Source organism: Colobus angolensis, unplaced genomic scaffold (assembly GCF_000951035.1).
Source record: "Colobus angolensis palliatus isolate OR3802 unplaced genomic scaffold, Cang.pa_1.0 Scaffold160, whole genome shotgun sequence".
NCBI classification, from domain to species: domain Eukaryota; kingdom Metazoa; phylum Chordata; class Mammalia; order Primates; family Cercopithecidae; genus Colobus; species Colobus angolensis.
The window spans coordinates 7,940,891-7,956,740 of NW_012114711.1; the positions used below are offsets into that span (position 1 = coordinate 7,940,891).

At 41.8% G+C, this 15,850-nt stretch overlaps 1 protein-coding gene across 1 annotated transcript in view; it reads left to right on the forward strand.

The window, feature by feature from the left end:
* ITPR1 (inositol 1,4,5-trisphosphate receptor, type 1) overlaps nt 1–15,850 on the forward strand; it is a 355,819-nt gene that overhangs the window by 128,180 nt on the left and 211,789 nt on the right. Inside the window, exon 5 of the mRNA XM_011937251.1 lies at nt 7,453–7,568. Coding sequence (XP_011792641.1) covers nt 7,453–7,568 — 116 coding nt within the window. The remainder of the gene's footprint in view (nt 1–7,452; nt 7,569–15,850) is intronic.

Here is a 15,850-nt window from a genome sequence, read left to right on the forward strand (position 1 = left end):
CTCCCCTGCTCTCCTCTGCCCTCCCCTGCTCTTCTCTGCCCTCCCCTCCCCTTCTCTGCCCTCCCCTCCTCTCCTCTCCCCTCTCCTCTCTTCTCTCTTTTTCCTCTGCCCCTTCCATTTCTCTTTGTTTTCTGTTTCTACTTTCTGCAGTACATTAAAACATTTTTTATCATTGCATTTTAAATTTCTCAGAGTTTTTATTTGGTTGCATTTTAAAGTTATGTGCTTCTTCACTTTATGGTTATTATCTCCGGTCTTTGAGGATATTATAGTTGACTTTTTTCCTAACTATTTGAGAAGGTAAAAACCATTCTGAGTTTGTGAGTCATACAAAAATGGTCTGCAGTGGACCAGATTTGGGCCTTGAGCTATAGTTAGAAGACGATGTTCCAGACACCTGCTGGAGAGGAGCCTGGCTGGGGTGGAGCCTGTGCATCTCGCCATCCCAGGTGTGGATTTTTACTTAGTCACTTTATTTCTATTTCTATTCCTCGGTTTTACATGCCTTCATTGTACATGGTACATGCAGCTGCAGAGCCTCAATGGTCCATTTTCTCCCAAGATTTAGTCTCCTGCAGGGTTTGATAAGGAACAGATTTATGGACTGTATGGGGTGGGTGGACACAGGGGTCTGACTGCTCTTCCTCTGTGTTTTCATCCAATCCTCCACTACTGGTTCTCATCTCACTCCTGTCACCCTTGATGCCTGGAGCCAGCCCCCAGTTCCTAAGCCTTTCCAGGGTTCTGCAGTGCTAATTGCTTGCTTTTTCATGGTACCTCTATGCAGAAACAGAGGCCTCACTTTACTTCATCTGTCAAGCTCCATCCTTCCATCCTCTTTCCATCTTCATTTATTGCAACTTGAGAAGATTGATTTGGGTTTTATAGAAGATGGAGTTGGGTTTTTTGCTTTTAATTTTCTTTGTGGGTTTTGTTTTTCTTTTTTTCTTTTTGGTGGTGGTGAACAGTAAAGAGAGTAGAAAGGGCCTTATTGTGCTTTACGAAACCTTGAATCAAGTTCAAGCTTTTGTCAGCCTGAATTAAATTATTTTTTGGCTTTGGCTTTGAATAGGAAGATTGGGATCTCCCTCACTCCAGATGTATAGCTACAGTGGATTTGTGCTACTGACTTCCTCAGCTTTCCTCCTCTCCAGCTCCCCATCCTTCTCTTTTTCTGCCACCTCCTACCCTCTGACACCTTTAAATAACTGACTCTTCTTTATTTTCAACTTACTAGTTGATGGGCAGCCTACTCACTCCTCAGCATTTCAGCTTGGATGTTTTGTAGGCATCTCAAACTAAGCAGAGCCAAAATTAAAATTCTCGGTGTCCATTCCTCTCCCCGGAACCCCACCCCTCATTCTTCCCTTTCTTGGTAGGCATCACTGTATTAGTGTAATGTTTTCGCACTGCTACAGAGAAATACAAGATATACAAGAGGTTTAATTGGCTTACAGTTTCACAAGCTGTACAGGAAGCATGATGCTGGCATCTGCTTGGCTTCTAGGCAGACCTCAGGAAACTTAGAATCATAGCAGAAGGCGAAGGGGGAGCAGGCACATCACATGGCAAAAGCAAGAGCAAGAGATCGAGGTGGGAGGTGCCACACACTTTTGAACAACCAGATCTTGGAGCGCTCACTCAGTATCATGAGCACAGCACCAAAGAGGTGGTGCTAAACCATTCATGAGAAATCCACCCCCATGATCCAGTCATTTCCCACCAGGCCCCACCTCCAAACTGGGGATTACAATTCAACTTCAACATGAGATTTGGTGGGGACACAGATCCAAACCATATCAATCACCAGTATGAAAGCTCCCTTAGAAGCATTAGCCACACCAGGTTCTTCCTTTGCTAAAGCCTTTGTGTGGTTTCACACTGTGTTTAGGATGACTCGATGCCTTCCCATGGCCTGCACTGCCCTGCACGGTGCAGCATCTGCTTGCCTCTCCAGCCTCATCTTCCGCAGCTCTAGCCTTTGCCTACTGCTTGCTACCAGCCCTGCTCTTCCACTTAGTCTGTCAGTTTTCTTCCAGCTCAGGGCTTTTGCACTTGCTATTCCTTCTGCCTGAGAGGCTTTGCCCGAGTTTTATGAAGGCTGGCTCCTTCCTTCTCACCCGGCAACTCTAAGTTCAGATGCCATAGTCCTAGAAATGCCTTTCCTGATGGCCCTGTAGGAAGTGTTGCCTCCTCACCTCAGCCCTAGTGCGTCCATAGATAAATCTTGCCTCCATAATACTTCTAGCTTGCTATAATTCAACATGGATATTTGACCAGTTTGTCCCTGTCACTGGTATTGTATTAACAGACTTGTGCAACTGGATCCCTGCTGCATTTTCAGCATCCAGTCTTGCACCAGTGCACAGTAGACTTTTTTATTTTTTATTTTTTTTGAGATGGAGTCTTACTCTGTCACCCAGGCTGGAGTGCGGTGGTGCGATCTCAGCTCACTGCAACCTCTGCCTCCTGGGTTCAAGCAATTCTCCTGCCTCAGCCTCCCGAGTAGCTGGGACTACAGGCGCATGCCACCATGCCCAGCTAATTTTTGTATTTTTAGTAGAGATGGGGTTTCACCATGTTGGCCAGGAAGGTCTCAATCTCTTGACCTTGTGATCTGCCCGCCTCGGCCTCCCAAAGTGCTGGGATTACAGGCATGAGCCACCACGCCCAGCCTAACATTTTAATAAGTAGTAATTGAATCGAAGAATGAACACTGGGAAGCTTAGAGTTGAAAGGGACTTCAGTGGACATATCTGCAGTTGTTTCTGGAGCACTAGGGATTGTAGCACATTTAAATCATTAATTCAACACTATTGTTGTGCTCCTACTCAGTCTTTAGACCCTGGGCTACCATAGCGTACAAAACAGAAGTCTCTGCCTTCAGAGACCTTACACTCTCAAGTTGAAAGTTCTAGCAGTGGGGAGGAGGGCGTGGACACCGTGGGGTTTCTGCTGTTCTGGCAACCTTTATTCTTTTACTTGGTCACTGGCGTGGATACCTCTGAAGGTTGGCTGACTTTTTTTGCTTTCTCATTTTGCTTCTGCCCCATCCCAGAGTGCCCGAAGCACACCTGTGGCTCCCCTTGCTCCCATCTTCTCTTAAGTGTGCACCACAAGTCCTGATTTGATAGTCAAACTCATCTATAAAGCAGTTGAGCATTCTCCCTCCAGCCAGGCTCCAGCATGCCCTTGATACAATGGAAGCTCACCTGTTGCCTGTTCTGTCTGGCTTCTAGCCCACCCAGCCCCTTAACGCCTACTCCAACCCCTTTATTCAACTGCATTCTCCTTTGCTAACTCAATGTGGCATATGCTCAAACTTTGGAATATTCCACCGTAATTTTTTGAAAGCTAGTTTAGTTTATTCCTCAAAGGCCTAAAATAACACTTGTCACATAAGACATTCTTTGTGGCATTTCTTTGGGGTGAGTTCAAACCGTGGTGTGTGTGTGTGTGTGCACGCATGCATGCATGCACACATGTACACACATGTGCTCTCCTTCCCCAAATAAATATTACATATATTCTTCTGGTTTTCCTGTATTTGTACATTTCTATACTTAGCAGACTATTAGGACCCAGTAGAAGTTTAATTTTGCTCTGCTATGCCATCCAAATAGCAAAGGGCAATATGGAACCTACAAATTGCAAAATTTTGGAAGGTTATTCTAACATTACATTTGAATTGCTTAATTTAATTTTCACTTTGAATCAGTTGCTAAGCAACTGGGAAGGCAGGGCAAAATCAGCAAGGCTAATTTGATTCTGTTACTAGTATGTTAGCGTCTCTTATATTTACACAGACAGTTGGTTGTAAATACACTTAATGCAATGCAATGCTCTGTTTTTCCCAAGGAAAATAGTTGGTGTGGAAGTTAGAGCAAGGCTTTGGTTGGATGGACGTTATTTAAATACACCCTCTCACCTTAGGGGAATGTAAAGTTATCCGAAGTTTAGAGCTTATGATGTAGCCCCTTTGTTAGGCGAGGTGCTTGACTTGGTGGTACCGTGAAGAGTTGTAAAATACTTTCCACTGTCTGTTATCCTTTGGCATCATGAATCCACCCTGATTGTCCCCCACATCTTCCTAAAACAGTTTTTTTTGGAATGCATACCATTTAGCGTCATCATATGAAGCATGTTGGAGAGAAAAGAATAGGTCATTTTACTCTCTATAACTTAGTATTGGTGAAAACTGACATTGTTAACCCCATTTGGTCCATAAAGTAAGTCATGTGTCAAATGTTAATGCCAGTGACTTAAATATTTTGAATATTTTAAAAAGTCATGTGGTCATTAAGGACGCCATTCTTGCCCAACCCAGATTCCTGAATTAGAGGAAAGCAGAAGTTAATAAATAAGATTAAGATTAAACAATAAGACCAGGTGAAGTGGCTCATACCTGTAATCCCAGCACTTTGGGAGGTCAAGGTGGGTGGATCACTTGAGGTCAGGAGTTCGAGACCAGCCTGGCCAACATGGTGAAACCCTGTCTCTACTAAAAATACAAAAATTAGCCGGACATGATGGCAGGCACCTGTAATTCCGGCCACCTTTGGAGGCTAAGGCAGAAGAGTTACATGAACCTGGGAGGCGGAGGTTGCAGTGAGCCGAGATCATACCACTGCACTCCAATCTGGGTGACAGTGTGAGACTCCATTTCAAGAAAAAAAAAAAAAAAGGTTAAACTATAATGCAGTATTCTGTTATTTATTATAGTTTTATATTATCATTAACACCTTGAAACACATAGATGCTTTGGAGTAATGTTCAGTCCTGTGTCAAAGATGGGATATTTAATGTAAACTATTGTCTCTTGGTTGTGTATGGTTATTCATGGAGTGAATGGATAATTCATATATACTAATATTAAGCTGGTAGGAAAACTGCATCTCTGGAAATAATGTCATTAAATTGCCACTAATATAGCAAATGACCATGACCTGTGCCTTTCCTAAGAGGTGGGGAGAGCAGGCTGGTCTTTTAAACTGGTCTTCTGCTGTATCTTTTGTTCTGCAAAGTCCTAGAGAGTATCTTCCATATGCAGTAAAAATTACTTTCAGTAGATGGATTAGATTCTTGATAAAGATAGCTATCATGGTCCCATATTTGCCTTATAACTGCCTGTGACTAGGTAGAAATATTTAGTGATGAAGGAGATTACAGAAACGGGAAAAGTACCTATTACTTCTACAGTTAAGTATTCTTATTTTTTTTTTCTGAACAATCTCAGGTATTTGTGTGTGCAGTACATAGTGACAGTTAAATATTGATCCTGACTAGAAGAAAGAGTGATCTGCAGTAAAGGAAAGACCTAGTGTTTATATGCTTGACAGCAAATCCATTGTTCTCACTTTGAGATACTTACTGGACTAGGACAATAACTAGGTATTTACCTGTTTAAGGTAGGTACTTTAAGGGAATCAGTTTTAATGAATAGGTAAGAATAAGTGTACAGTTAATAATTTCCTTAAATGCTTGTCCAGACCTACTCTCAGAGTGTCATTTTTCTGAATATCAGTATCCACTCTGAGTTTGTTAATTTTACTCTACAGATATTTACTGTTTGAAAACTCAGTATGTCAAAATGTAAACTTTTCACGGGGAGTGTCAATTTTAAATATTGGTTTCCTAGAGTTGTTACTGGTTTATTGATGACATATCCCTGTCAGAAAAATCTGATGAAGCCCAAATCCTAGCTACTTGAGAAGCTGAGGCAGGAGGATGGCTTGAGCCCAGGAGTTCCAGGCTACAGTGTGCTATGATTGTCTGTGAATAGCCATTGCACTCCAGCCTGGGCAACATAGCAAGGCCCCATCTCTTAAAAAAAAAAAATTGGTGGCTATACCCTACACTTTGTGTGTGTGTGTGTGTGTGTGTGTGTGTGTGTGTATGTGTGTATTTTTAAAAGTTACAAACACGTATTATTGTAGTAATATATTGTAGGCATATAAAACAAGTGGAAAGTAGAAGGAAATAACTCAGATTAAGATTAAACAATAATATATTCTGTTATTTATGATGGTTTCATTAACACCTTAAAACACAGATGCTTTAGGGTAATTTTCATCATTAAAAACAATATTTTAAGTGGTTCTATTTATGATTTTTAATGTCTGGCTTTTTCCAGATCTGATTAGATCATCATTCTTTTTACTTTACAAGAGCTCTAAGGGAAGGGTTGGTTCCGCCTTTTTTGGTTTGCTGGGTTGCATTACTATTATCTTTGATGTTTTGATTTTTCTGCAGAAATCTTTTGAAGCCACTTGTCCATTCTGTGAATGTTGGTTATACCACATAAGACAATGTATAAAGTTGTATAAGCCGAGGCATGCTAAATGGAAGCACATCACAGTGCACTGAGAGTGAGGGGACAAAGGGCACAGACTATCTAAATGCCAATTTATAGATTTTCTTTCTGTACCATAAAGGGTCATCTTGCACACAATACTCAAGAGACCACTGCCCTAGGAGAGCCCTCCAAATAAGCATCTTATTTATTTATTTATTTTTGAGACGGAGTCTTGTTCTGCTGCCTAGGCTGGAGTACAGTGGTGTGATCTTGGCTCACTACAACCTCTGCTTCCCAGTTTGAAGCGGTTCTTGTGCCTCAGCCACCAGAGTAGCTTGGATTACAGGCGTGTACCACCACACCTGCCTAATTTTTTTTATTTTTTAGTAGAGACGGGGTTTCACCATGTTGACCAGGCTGGTTCTGAACTCCTGTCCTCAAGTGATTCATCTGCCTCAGCCTCCCAAAGTGCTAGGATTACAGTCATGAGCCACCACGCCGGGCCTGTAATATTTTTTTCTAAACTGAATAGTACTGAAGAGAGTTGGATTTATATTAAGAAAAGCTTGTATGTATTGTTGTATATAGCAAGGACTATTTGTCCTTGTATTTATTTGTTCATTGTAAAGGAAAGGAGATAACTGGGGTAGCGTTAGCAACATGGCAAAACCCCATCTCTACTAAAATATAAAAACTTAGCTGGGCTTGGTGGCACGTGCCTGTAGTCCCAGCTACTCAGTAGGCTGAAGCAGGAGAATCACTGGAACCTAGGAGGCGGAGGTTGAAGTGAGCCGAGGTCGTGCCACTGCACCCATTCTGGGTGACAAAGGGAGACTCTGTCTTAAAAACAAAAACAAACAAGCAAAACAAACAAACAAACCAAAACACTGAATTTGGACAGCTCTGCCACCAACTAGTTCTGTAGAACAGACAAGTGACTCACTTTCTGTAAGCCTCGGTTTCCTCGTCTGTACCCTCACACAGTGGTGGTGGCAATTAAATTTAAAAAGAGATTTGTCAGAGAGCTTTGTACCCTCATTTTATATCTATGTATGATGTAATTTTATGTAATTTTTTAAAGTGGAAAGCCTTTTTTTCCTAGGCTGAGTGTCTATACACCCTCAATAGCAATTTCTGTTTGTTTGCTTTACTTCTAGACTGCCTCTTTAAGCTATGTCCCATGAACCGCTACTCTGCCCAGAAGCAGTTCTGGAAAGCTGCCAAGCCTGGGGCCAACAGCACAACAGATGCAGTACTGCTCAACAAACTGCACGTACGTATTGCAATGGGGCTGTCAGTGGGGCAGTAGTGAGTGGCTGCCTTGGTGGTGTCTGGGTGTAATGGTGGGAGACTGCTTATGCAACCCTCCAACTCTAGCTTCCGGCTTTCTTATGTTTTTTCATGAAGGGGTAGAAGGGAGCTGACCCTAGGGAGGGATAGATCCTAGTCATCTTGAGATATCTGGAGAGTTCTTTTCTCAGCCACTCTCTTTGCACGGGTAGCTTTGGATGGAGAAGTGGTTATAAGCACAGGCACTGGAAGCAAACCTGGAATGGAATCCTGGCTCCACCACTCAGTAACCGGTGCTCTTGGGCACGTTATGTGCTATTTTCCAATTCTGTTACGTTATCTGTAAAATGAAGATGGTAGTACCCACCTCAGGAGGTCATTGTGAGGATTACAGAAAATGAGACATAAAAGGCACATGAACAGTGCCTGGCACATAGTAAATACTTAATAAGTTTTGGCCGTTAACATTGCATCTATCCTGTTACCAGGCATTTTAAAGATGTGCTCATTCCATTGCTGATGTGCTGTGTGACCATAGGAAGTTTTTGAGCCTCTCTGATGCTGTTTCACCTTATGTAAAATAATGACTTAGTTCTTTTAGTGCCCTGCATTCCGAGGCTAATCAGGAAGTTCTCTGAGATGTTTAGAAGGAGACATGACATATAAACCAGTGTACTAATATCGAAATTGTACCCCATTTCCTGTTCCCTGACCTACTTCATTTTCTCCCCGTCATGTAACATCATCCTTCTAATGTATTTTGGTTACTGGCTGTCTCCCTCCCCTGGCATGTAAGCTTCGTGAGGGCCCATGTCTGTGTCACTGTTACTTGTTGCAATAGCCTTTGTGTCTACAACAAGGTTGCGCACTTACCAGGCACTCAATCAAATATTTCACAGAATACACAGTGATCTTTCCTGGGGCTCAGTGATGACAGTTGAAGACCTAGAGCATCTGTGAGCCCTGAGCAGCTCAAGAGGTTCTGCCTCTCACCTTACTCCATTTTTGACTAGCATATGGCAAAGTCACAGCTAGCTGCATTTGGTAAGGTGAGGGTCATGTGAAGGGATTCCTACATTCTGTGTGTGTTGTTTCACACGGGATGTGATGAAAAGCCCAGGCTCCTCACCTCAGGGAGCTTACAGTCCAGCATGAGGACACGTAAGCATGAGACACGTAAGGTCACTCCCACTGAACCTAAAGTAAAATCCAGGCTGTCATCATCTACAAGATGGTACATGCCTGGACCCTGCTGTCCCCACAGAGGCTTCTTAACTACATTCTGGCCATATGAGCTTTATTTTATTTTATTTTTTATTTTATTTTTTGAGCACCTCAGACTCTCCATTGTCACACGACCTTTGCACCGTCAGTTTATCCTGTTGAGAACATTCTTCTCCTGGCTCTTCTTGAGCTAGGACCTTTGAGCCTTTGTGTCTCAGCTGAAGTGTCATCTTAGCAAAGTCTTCCCCTCTTATCTAAGAGATGTCTTGCTGGTTTTTCTCCATCATAGCACCCTGTTTATATCTTTCTCAGTACTGATCAGGGTCTGCAATTATATTTAGTAGCTTCATTAATTATCACCTGTTGCTTATTAGAATGACAGCTCTACCATGGCATTCTCTCTCTTGCTCACTGCTGTATCCCAGCTTCTGTAATAGTGTCTGGCACATAGTAGGTGCTCAGAAATATTTATTGAATAATAAATGAGCAGTGTACTAGGCCCCAGAGATAGAACTATGACAGTCTTAACCCTGTGGGAGCTGAATATCGAAGAATAAAGAGGCAGTGATAAGTAGTGTATGACAGGACAAACCACACAAAGCTGTGGGAGCACATAGGAAGGGTGCCAAATCTGTCTTTGCTGGATAAGAAGGTGTGATACAGTGGTCAGGGAGGACTTCCTGGTGGAAGAAGGAAGTGCTGAGTAAGCCTCAGTTGGAGGCACCTGTGGGATTTAGAGAGTAGAAGAAGAAGAAACAATGAACTCAAAGACTTGGAGGCTAGTGATTGCTTTGAAGACTTGTGGAATTGCATCATTATTTTAATAATGATTATATCAGACATCCTCAATTCCAACAAAACCACTGTACCTTCTTTAGAGCAAATATTATTTGGCTTTATGAACATGGAATAAAATTCGTAAATAATAGATACCAATTAAAAAATTATAAAGGAGAAATAAAAGGAAAGTAATAAATTATATAATAAATTGAATACTCTTCTTTAGTCAATGCTAAGGAATGACTACTCTAGAAGACATAAGGAAGTAAGTGCTTGCACCTGTTTGTATAAACCCCATGAGTGGGGCAGCTGTAGACTGTGACTGGTGCAGGTATATGGTATTGGCAACGTGAAAAGCATGTTATCCAGGATGTGGTTTTCCAAAAGGGCGTCAATCATAATCACAGAAGACGTAATCTCAAGTGCCGTCATCCCAAATGTTGAAATCCCTAAAAATTCAATTCCAAAAGCCTAAATCCCTAAAGTATAAGATCCCAAAAATCTCAGTCATAGGATAGCTGCATGTTAGGCCAGCTCTTATGGACTATCTCTGTTTAAATGCCCATAATCTATTACTGCAGTACACTTTTTCTTATATCAGATTTTGAAAGTTTTTTTTCAGTATTTTAAATGGTTAGCATTATTATTATTATTATTATTTTATTATTATTAATTTTTTTTAAGGCAGAGTCTCACTCTGTTGCCCAGGGTGGTGTGCAGTGGTACAATCTCAGCTCACTGCAACCTCCGCCTCCCAGGCTCAAGCGATTTTCCTGCCTTACCCTCCCGAGTAGATGGAGTTACAGGCATGCACCACCACGCCTCGCTAATTTTTTTTGTAGTTTTAGTAGAGACAGCGTTTCACCATGTTGGCCAGGCTGGTCTCGAACTCCTGACTTCAAGTGATCCACTGCCTCAGCCTCCCAAAGTGGTGGGATTATAGGCGTGAGCAACGGCGCTCAGCCCTGTCAGCATTATTTTTTACAATTCACTCTGCTATGTATTTCATCTTCGCATCATTTTCAGTGTTGGAGATTTAAATCGTGTGGAGACTAATATTAGAGAGTTCTGATTCATTTTATGCATTCTTCTGCAAGTTTAACTTAATGAAAGTGCATCGTCACAACACTGACTTTGTGAATATGTAAAAACATGGGAACTTCCCCTGTAAATGAAGAGATGTTCTTCCTCGATGAATGAAGAGATGTTTGTGTTTGTAAAAAATAAAACTACTTGAGCTCTCAGCTCTTTTGGCAACTGCATATCCAGTGGTGACCCTCCATGGTTTTGATCCATCTCGTCAAAAGACTCAGGTTGCTGGTCACGGTATTTCAGATGACTACAGTATGAGCTTGGTGCATACAATCACCAACCATAGTGATATGTGATTTTACATTTCCCTTTTTATCTATTTCTTTATGGTTAATCTGCTTATACTCCCTGTGACCATTGTTAGTATACCTGCGTGTTTATGCTTGCAAAAATATGTATGTTACTATTCCCCATTTTATTGTATAGAATGGCCTGTGAAGTGGTCTGTTGTATTTTCACATGTTTCTCAAATCCCCTTTTAAAAATATCAGTCTCTTTTAAAGAATTTTAAAATTATTTTTTCCGGAATTGCATTTTGGGGATTTTGGTCTTTTTTGACCTTTGGGGATGTTAACATTTGGGATTATGGTATTCCGGATTGTTGTGCCTTTTGGGATTATGATGATATCTTTTTCCAAAATAATCAGCAGCTCTTGATCATGTTGTGAATAATGCAAAGTACACTCTTTTCTTTTTTAAGTAGTACTTGTACTTTTGGAAAATTTATTAATAGTATTAATAAAACCATGGGAAGCTGTGATTTCTGTTGATATGTAAAATGGAGTGAGGTGCTAGGTTCAGGTAATTACAGATACTCCCAGGCTGGAGTGCAGTGATGCCGTCATGGCTCACTGCAACCTTGACCACCTGAGCTCAAGTGATCCTCCTGCCTCGGCCTCCCAGAGTGCTAGAATTATAGGCGTGGACTACTGCGCCCAGCCGACAGATAGCTTTTTAACTTATGTGAATGTCCAGCTAGACATAGAATTGTATGGGATGAATGATGGTTCATCCTTGCATAGGACTGTAATATGCATTCACTATACCCAGCACCCCTAGCTCCTGTCCACTGAACATCAGTAGCACCCTCTTCCAGTCGTTGCACCAATCCATAATCTCCCCAAAGTCTGGGCCGGGAACATGGGAATCTAGTTGAATATGTGGGGACGGTTGGTCAATCCTGCATGTATGTATATTTAGTGCATACGCCCATAAGGGGCTATGTTTGTGGAAGGTCTGTGTGTCTTTAGTTGTCCTGACTTTGCTTTTCTGGTATAAAGATCATTCTGTTCAGTGAGATCTTATTAATACATCTCCAACTCTTTCCTCTCCTACACTTTTTACCGCAGGGGTTGTAAATTCAGATTCCTCTTGGCCATGCAGGAAACCAACAGGAATAAAGTGGGCTTGGTGGGTAGTGTTGCCAAGTGGAGGGTCCCGTGGGTGGGTCTGGAGGGGCAGCTCTACTTCCCTACTGTCACTGCTTGGGAATGTGGGCTGAGAGCTGCTGCCACGTCTTCTGCTTTTTAAGAGAAGATAAAAATCCATGCTTTTATGTGTAGTATCTCAATTTTGGAAAAGATGTTGGGAACCAACTCAGTTAAGGCTTGAGATATATACTCAACACCAAGAGAAATGGCTCAGGCCGGATGTGGTTCTTCAGCCCCGTTTGCAACCTGTGCTCTATATGTTATGTTTCATCAGCAAGTCCTTTTGACACTCCTTCCTATGAATGAACTGTGAAGAAAACAGCATGGTTGAAAAAAGTTCAATCATAAGGTGATCAAAAATGGTCAGCTCCTTATTAAAAAGAAAAAAGAGGAAAACAGTGATCTCTCTCATGCTGTTTATGCTTTAAAAAAATAAAAAAGGAAGCTAGTTATTTTCCCTGATTTAAGATTACTGATGTAACTTTCAGGTCTTTTTTTTTTTTTTCTTTTTTTCTGAGATGGAGTCTTGCTCTGTTGTCAGGCTGGAGTGTAGTGGCACGATCTTAGCTCACTGCAATCTTCACCTCCTGGGTTCAAGCGATTCTCCTGCCTCAGCCTCCTGAGTAGCACGCCACCATGCCTGGCTAATTTTTTGTATTTTAGTAGAGATGAGGTTTCACCATTTTGGCCAGGATGGTCTCGATCTCCTGAACTCAAGATCCGCCTGCCTTGGCCTCCCAAAGTGCTGGAACTACAGGCGTGAGCCACTGCACTCGGCCTCAGGTCTTGAATGTTGACTTCATGCTTCACTTTCTGCAGTTCCTACTTTCCTGCTTAGCTGGAACTTTTCCCCCTAGTGTCTTAAAGTCATCTACATGTTTCATTCAATTTACGTTCCCACCAGCCAATAAGATGTTGTATTTTGGACAGCCACTTTGCTGTTGGGACTGATGGCCAGTCTCCAGTGGGTTTTCATTTTTATTTTTGTCAACTACTATGCAGCACCCCAATCAGAGGTCAGATTTTTTTAAATTAATGCCATTTAAGGAATTAGTTGTCTAGACCACTTGACTTCCTTTTGACCAGGATAAGCACCATAAACAGCACTTTGAAGGAGAGTGACATCTAGTGGCTGGTTACTGTCTATGCTTTTTCCTTCTCTGGGAATAACTGGATTTTGACTCTCTTGGTCATGATATCCTAAGGGTCTCTTGACAAAATGAGCTTCTTCCCATCTGCAAATCACATAATTTCTTCTAAAGGCCATTACCACTGTTTTCTCACAGCAGCGTAGCTGTTACCTTGAAACAAGCACCTACATTGTTTTGTTCTGAGAAATGATTACTTAAGTCACAGCTTTGACGAGCTAGGAAGAGCCAGAGGAGTGCCAGGTCCTTATTGTCTGGGTGCTACAATGCTTGTTTTTAGAAGCCTTGCTTCAATATCACATTACATGATTCAGAGCTTGTTGACTTTAACAAAATAACCTTTCCTCACTATTTCAGTAACCTTTCTATTGTCATTTGATAATAGTTTCTCTATCTCTGAAATAAAATAACAGGTGGCTATGAAGGGGCAGACCTTGATGTTGCTTAGGGAACATGGTGAATAATAGTGGTAGAAACCATATCATAGAGTGTTTTTTTTTTTCTCTTAGAAATTAAAAACAGTCCACAACCCATTATTCAAGGGAAAAGAGTAATAGGTATGTAAATTATCAGGATTTTAAAATAATGAAAAGATAACATGTTTAAGATGCCTTTCCTTTTTTTTTTTTTTTTGAGACAGTCTCACCACTCTATCACCCAGTCACCCAGTAACATGTTTAAGATGCCTTTCCTTTTTTTTTTTTTTTTTGAGACAGTCTCACCACTCTGTCACCCAGTCACCCAGGCTGGTGTGCAGTGACATGTTCATGGCTCATTGCAGCCTCAACCTCCTGGGCTTAAGTGATCCTCCCACCTCCCTGCCTAGTAGCTGGGACTACAGACACACACCACCATGCCTGGCTAATTTTTGTATTTTTTGAAGAGTCGGGGTTTTGCCACATTGCCCAGGCTGGTCTTGAACCCCTGAGCTGAAGCAGTCCACCCGCCTTGGCCTCCCAAAATGCCAGGATTACAGACACGAGCCACGGCGTGACTTTAAAAAATTCAGAGTACTTGACGCAGAGACATGATGAAGATGTTTTTGAAGAAATTACACACATGTATTTTAGGAGGAGAATTCCAAAATATATGAGTAGGAAAAGCAAAAAAAATATTCATTGATGGGATTCCTAAATTGTGTTCCTCAAAGATAACCTTGGGTTTTATTTTGATGTTTTCTCTACTCTCCTACCCGCTATTCTGTTCCTGTGTCTCCACATTTTAAACTATCAACAGGAATATGCTATTCACTTCCCTTTCTTTAACTTGCTTTTTTCCCGGTTAATATGTTGTGAATAAATTGGAATCTCTGTCATTCTTTTTTTTTTTTTTTTGAGACGGAGTCTCACTTTGTTGCCCAGGCTGGAGTATAGTGGTACGATCTTGGCTCACTGTAACCTCCACCTCCTGGGTTCGAGTGATTCACCTGCCTCAGCCTCCTGAGTAGCTGGGATTACAGGCATGCACCACCACGTCTGGCTAATTTTGGGGGGTATTTTTAGTAGAGATGGGGTTTCGCCATGTTGGCCAGGCTGGTCTTGAACCCCTGACCTCAGGTGATCTGCCCACCTCAGCCTTCCAAAGTGCTAGGATTATAAGCATAAGCCACCATACCTGGCCTCTATCCTCATTTTTAATGGCTACATGGTCACTTCCTTGTATGGCAGTACTGTAATTTTAGATAACCAGCCTCTATGGGCAGAGGTTAGGTAGGGAGTGATATTCAGGATCCTGACAACCTTTGCCATTCTGAAAAAAGTTTTATGGCCTTGTGCATATGCCAGGTTGTCCTCTTAGGAGAAACTCCTAGAAGTGGAGTTGTTAATGTTATATCGAGTGAAAAGTTTTTTGGTCAATATTGCGTGAGTATCCTTTAGAAAGGCACTAACTTAGTATCTTACAGTGAGGGCCCATTCTTGGAATGTACTTGAGGGATTTAACCAACCAGATCTCATTCTTTTCAAGGGTAGAAACAGCCTTGATCAGTGGCCTGTAGTGTCTGTACCTTGTTACCTTTTCATGTACCTTATTGCCTTGCCTCCTGCTGAACCTAAAAGAATCATGGATGGTTTTGTCTAAATACCAGACTTGTTTTTTTTTTGTCTTTTTTGAGGTGGAGTTTCACTCTCGTTGCCCAGGCTGGAGTGCAATGGCATGATCTCTGCTCACTGCAACCTCCACCTCTGGGGTTCAAGTGATTCTCCTGCTTCAGCCTCCCGAGTAGCTGGGATTACAGGCACATGCCACCATGCCCGGCTAATTTTGTATTTTTAGTAGAGATGGGGTTTCTCCATGTTGGTCAGGCTGGTCCTGAACTCCCAACCTCACGTGATCCACCCACCTCAGCCTCCCAAAGTGCTGAGATTACAGGCATGAGCCCCCGCGCCCAGCCCAGACTTAGTTTTGTGAGGGGATTTATGTAACGACTAATGTGAACTAAAATGAATTAAATTTGATATTTATACATTTAGTAAAAAATGAAATGGGGAGTTTTCTTCTTAAAGAGAACTTATAGGAAAAGTGAATTCTTAAAATGGTCCATAAGCTTAATACATGTAATAATTATTCAATGGTGATGTGAAGGCTCAGTT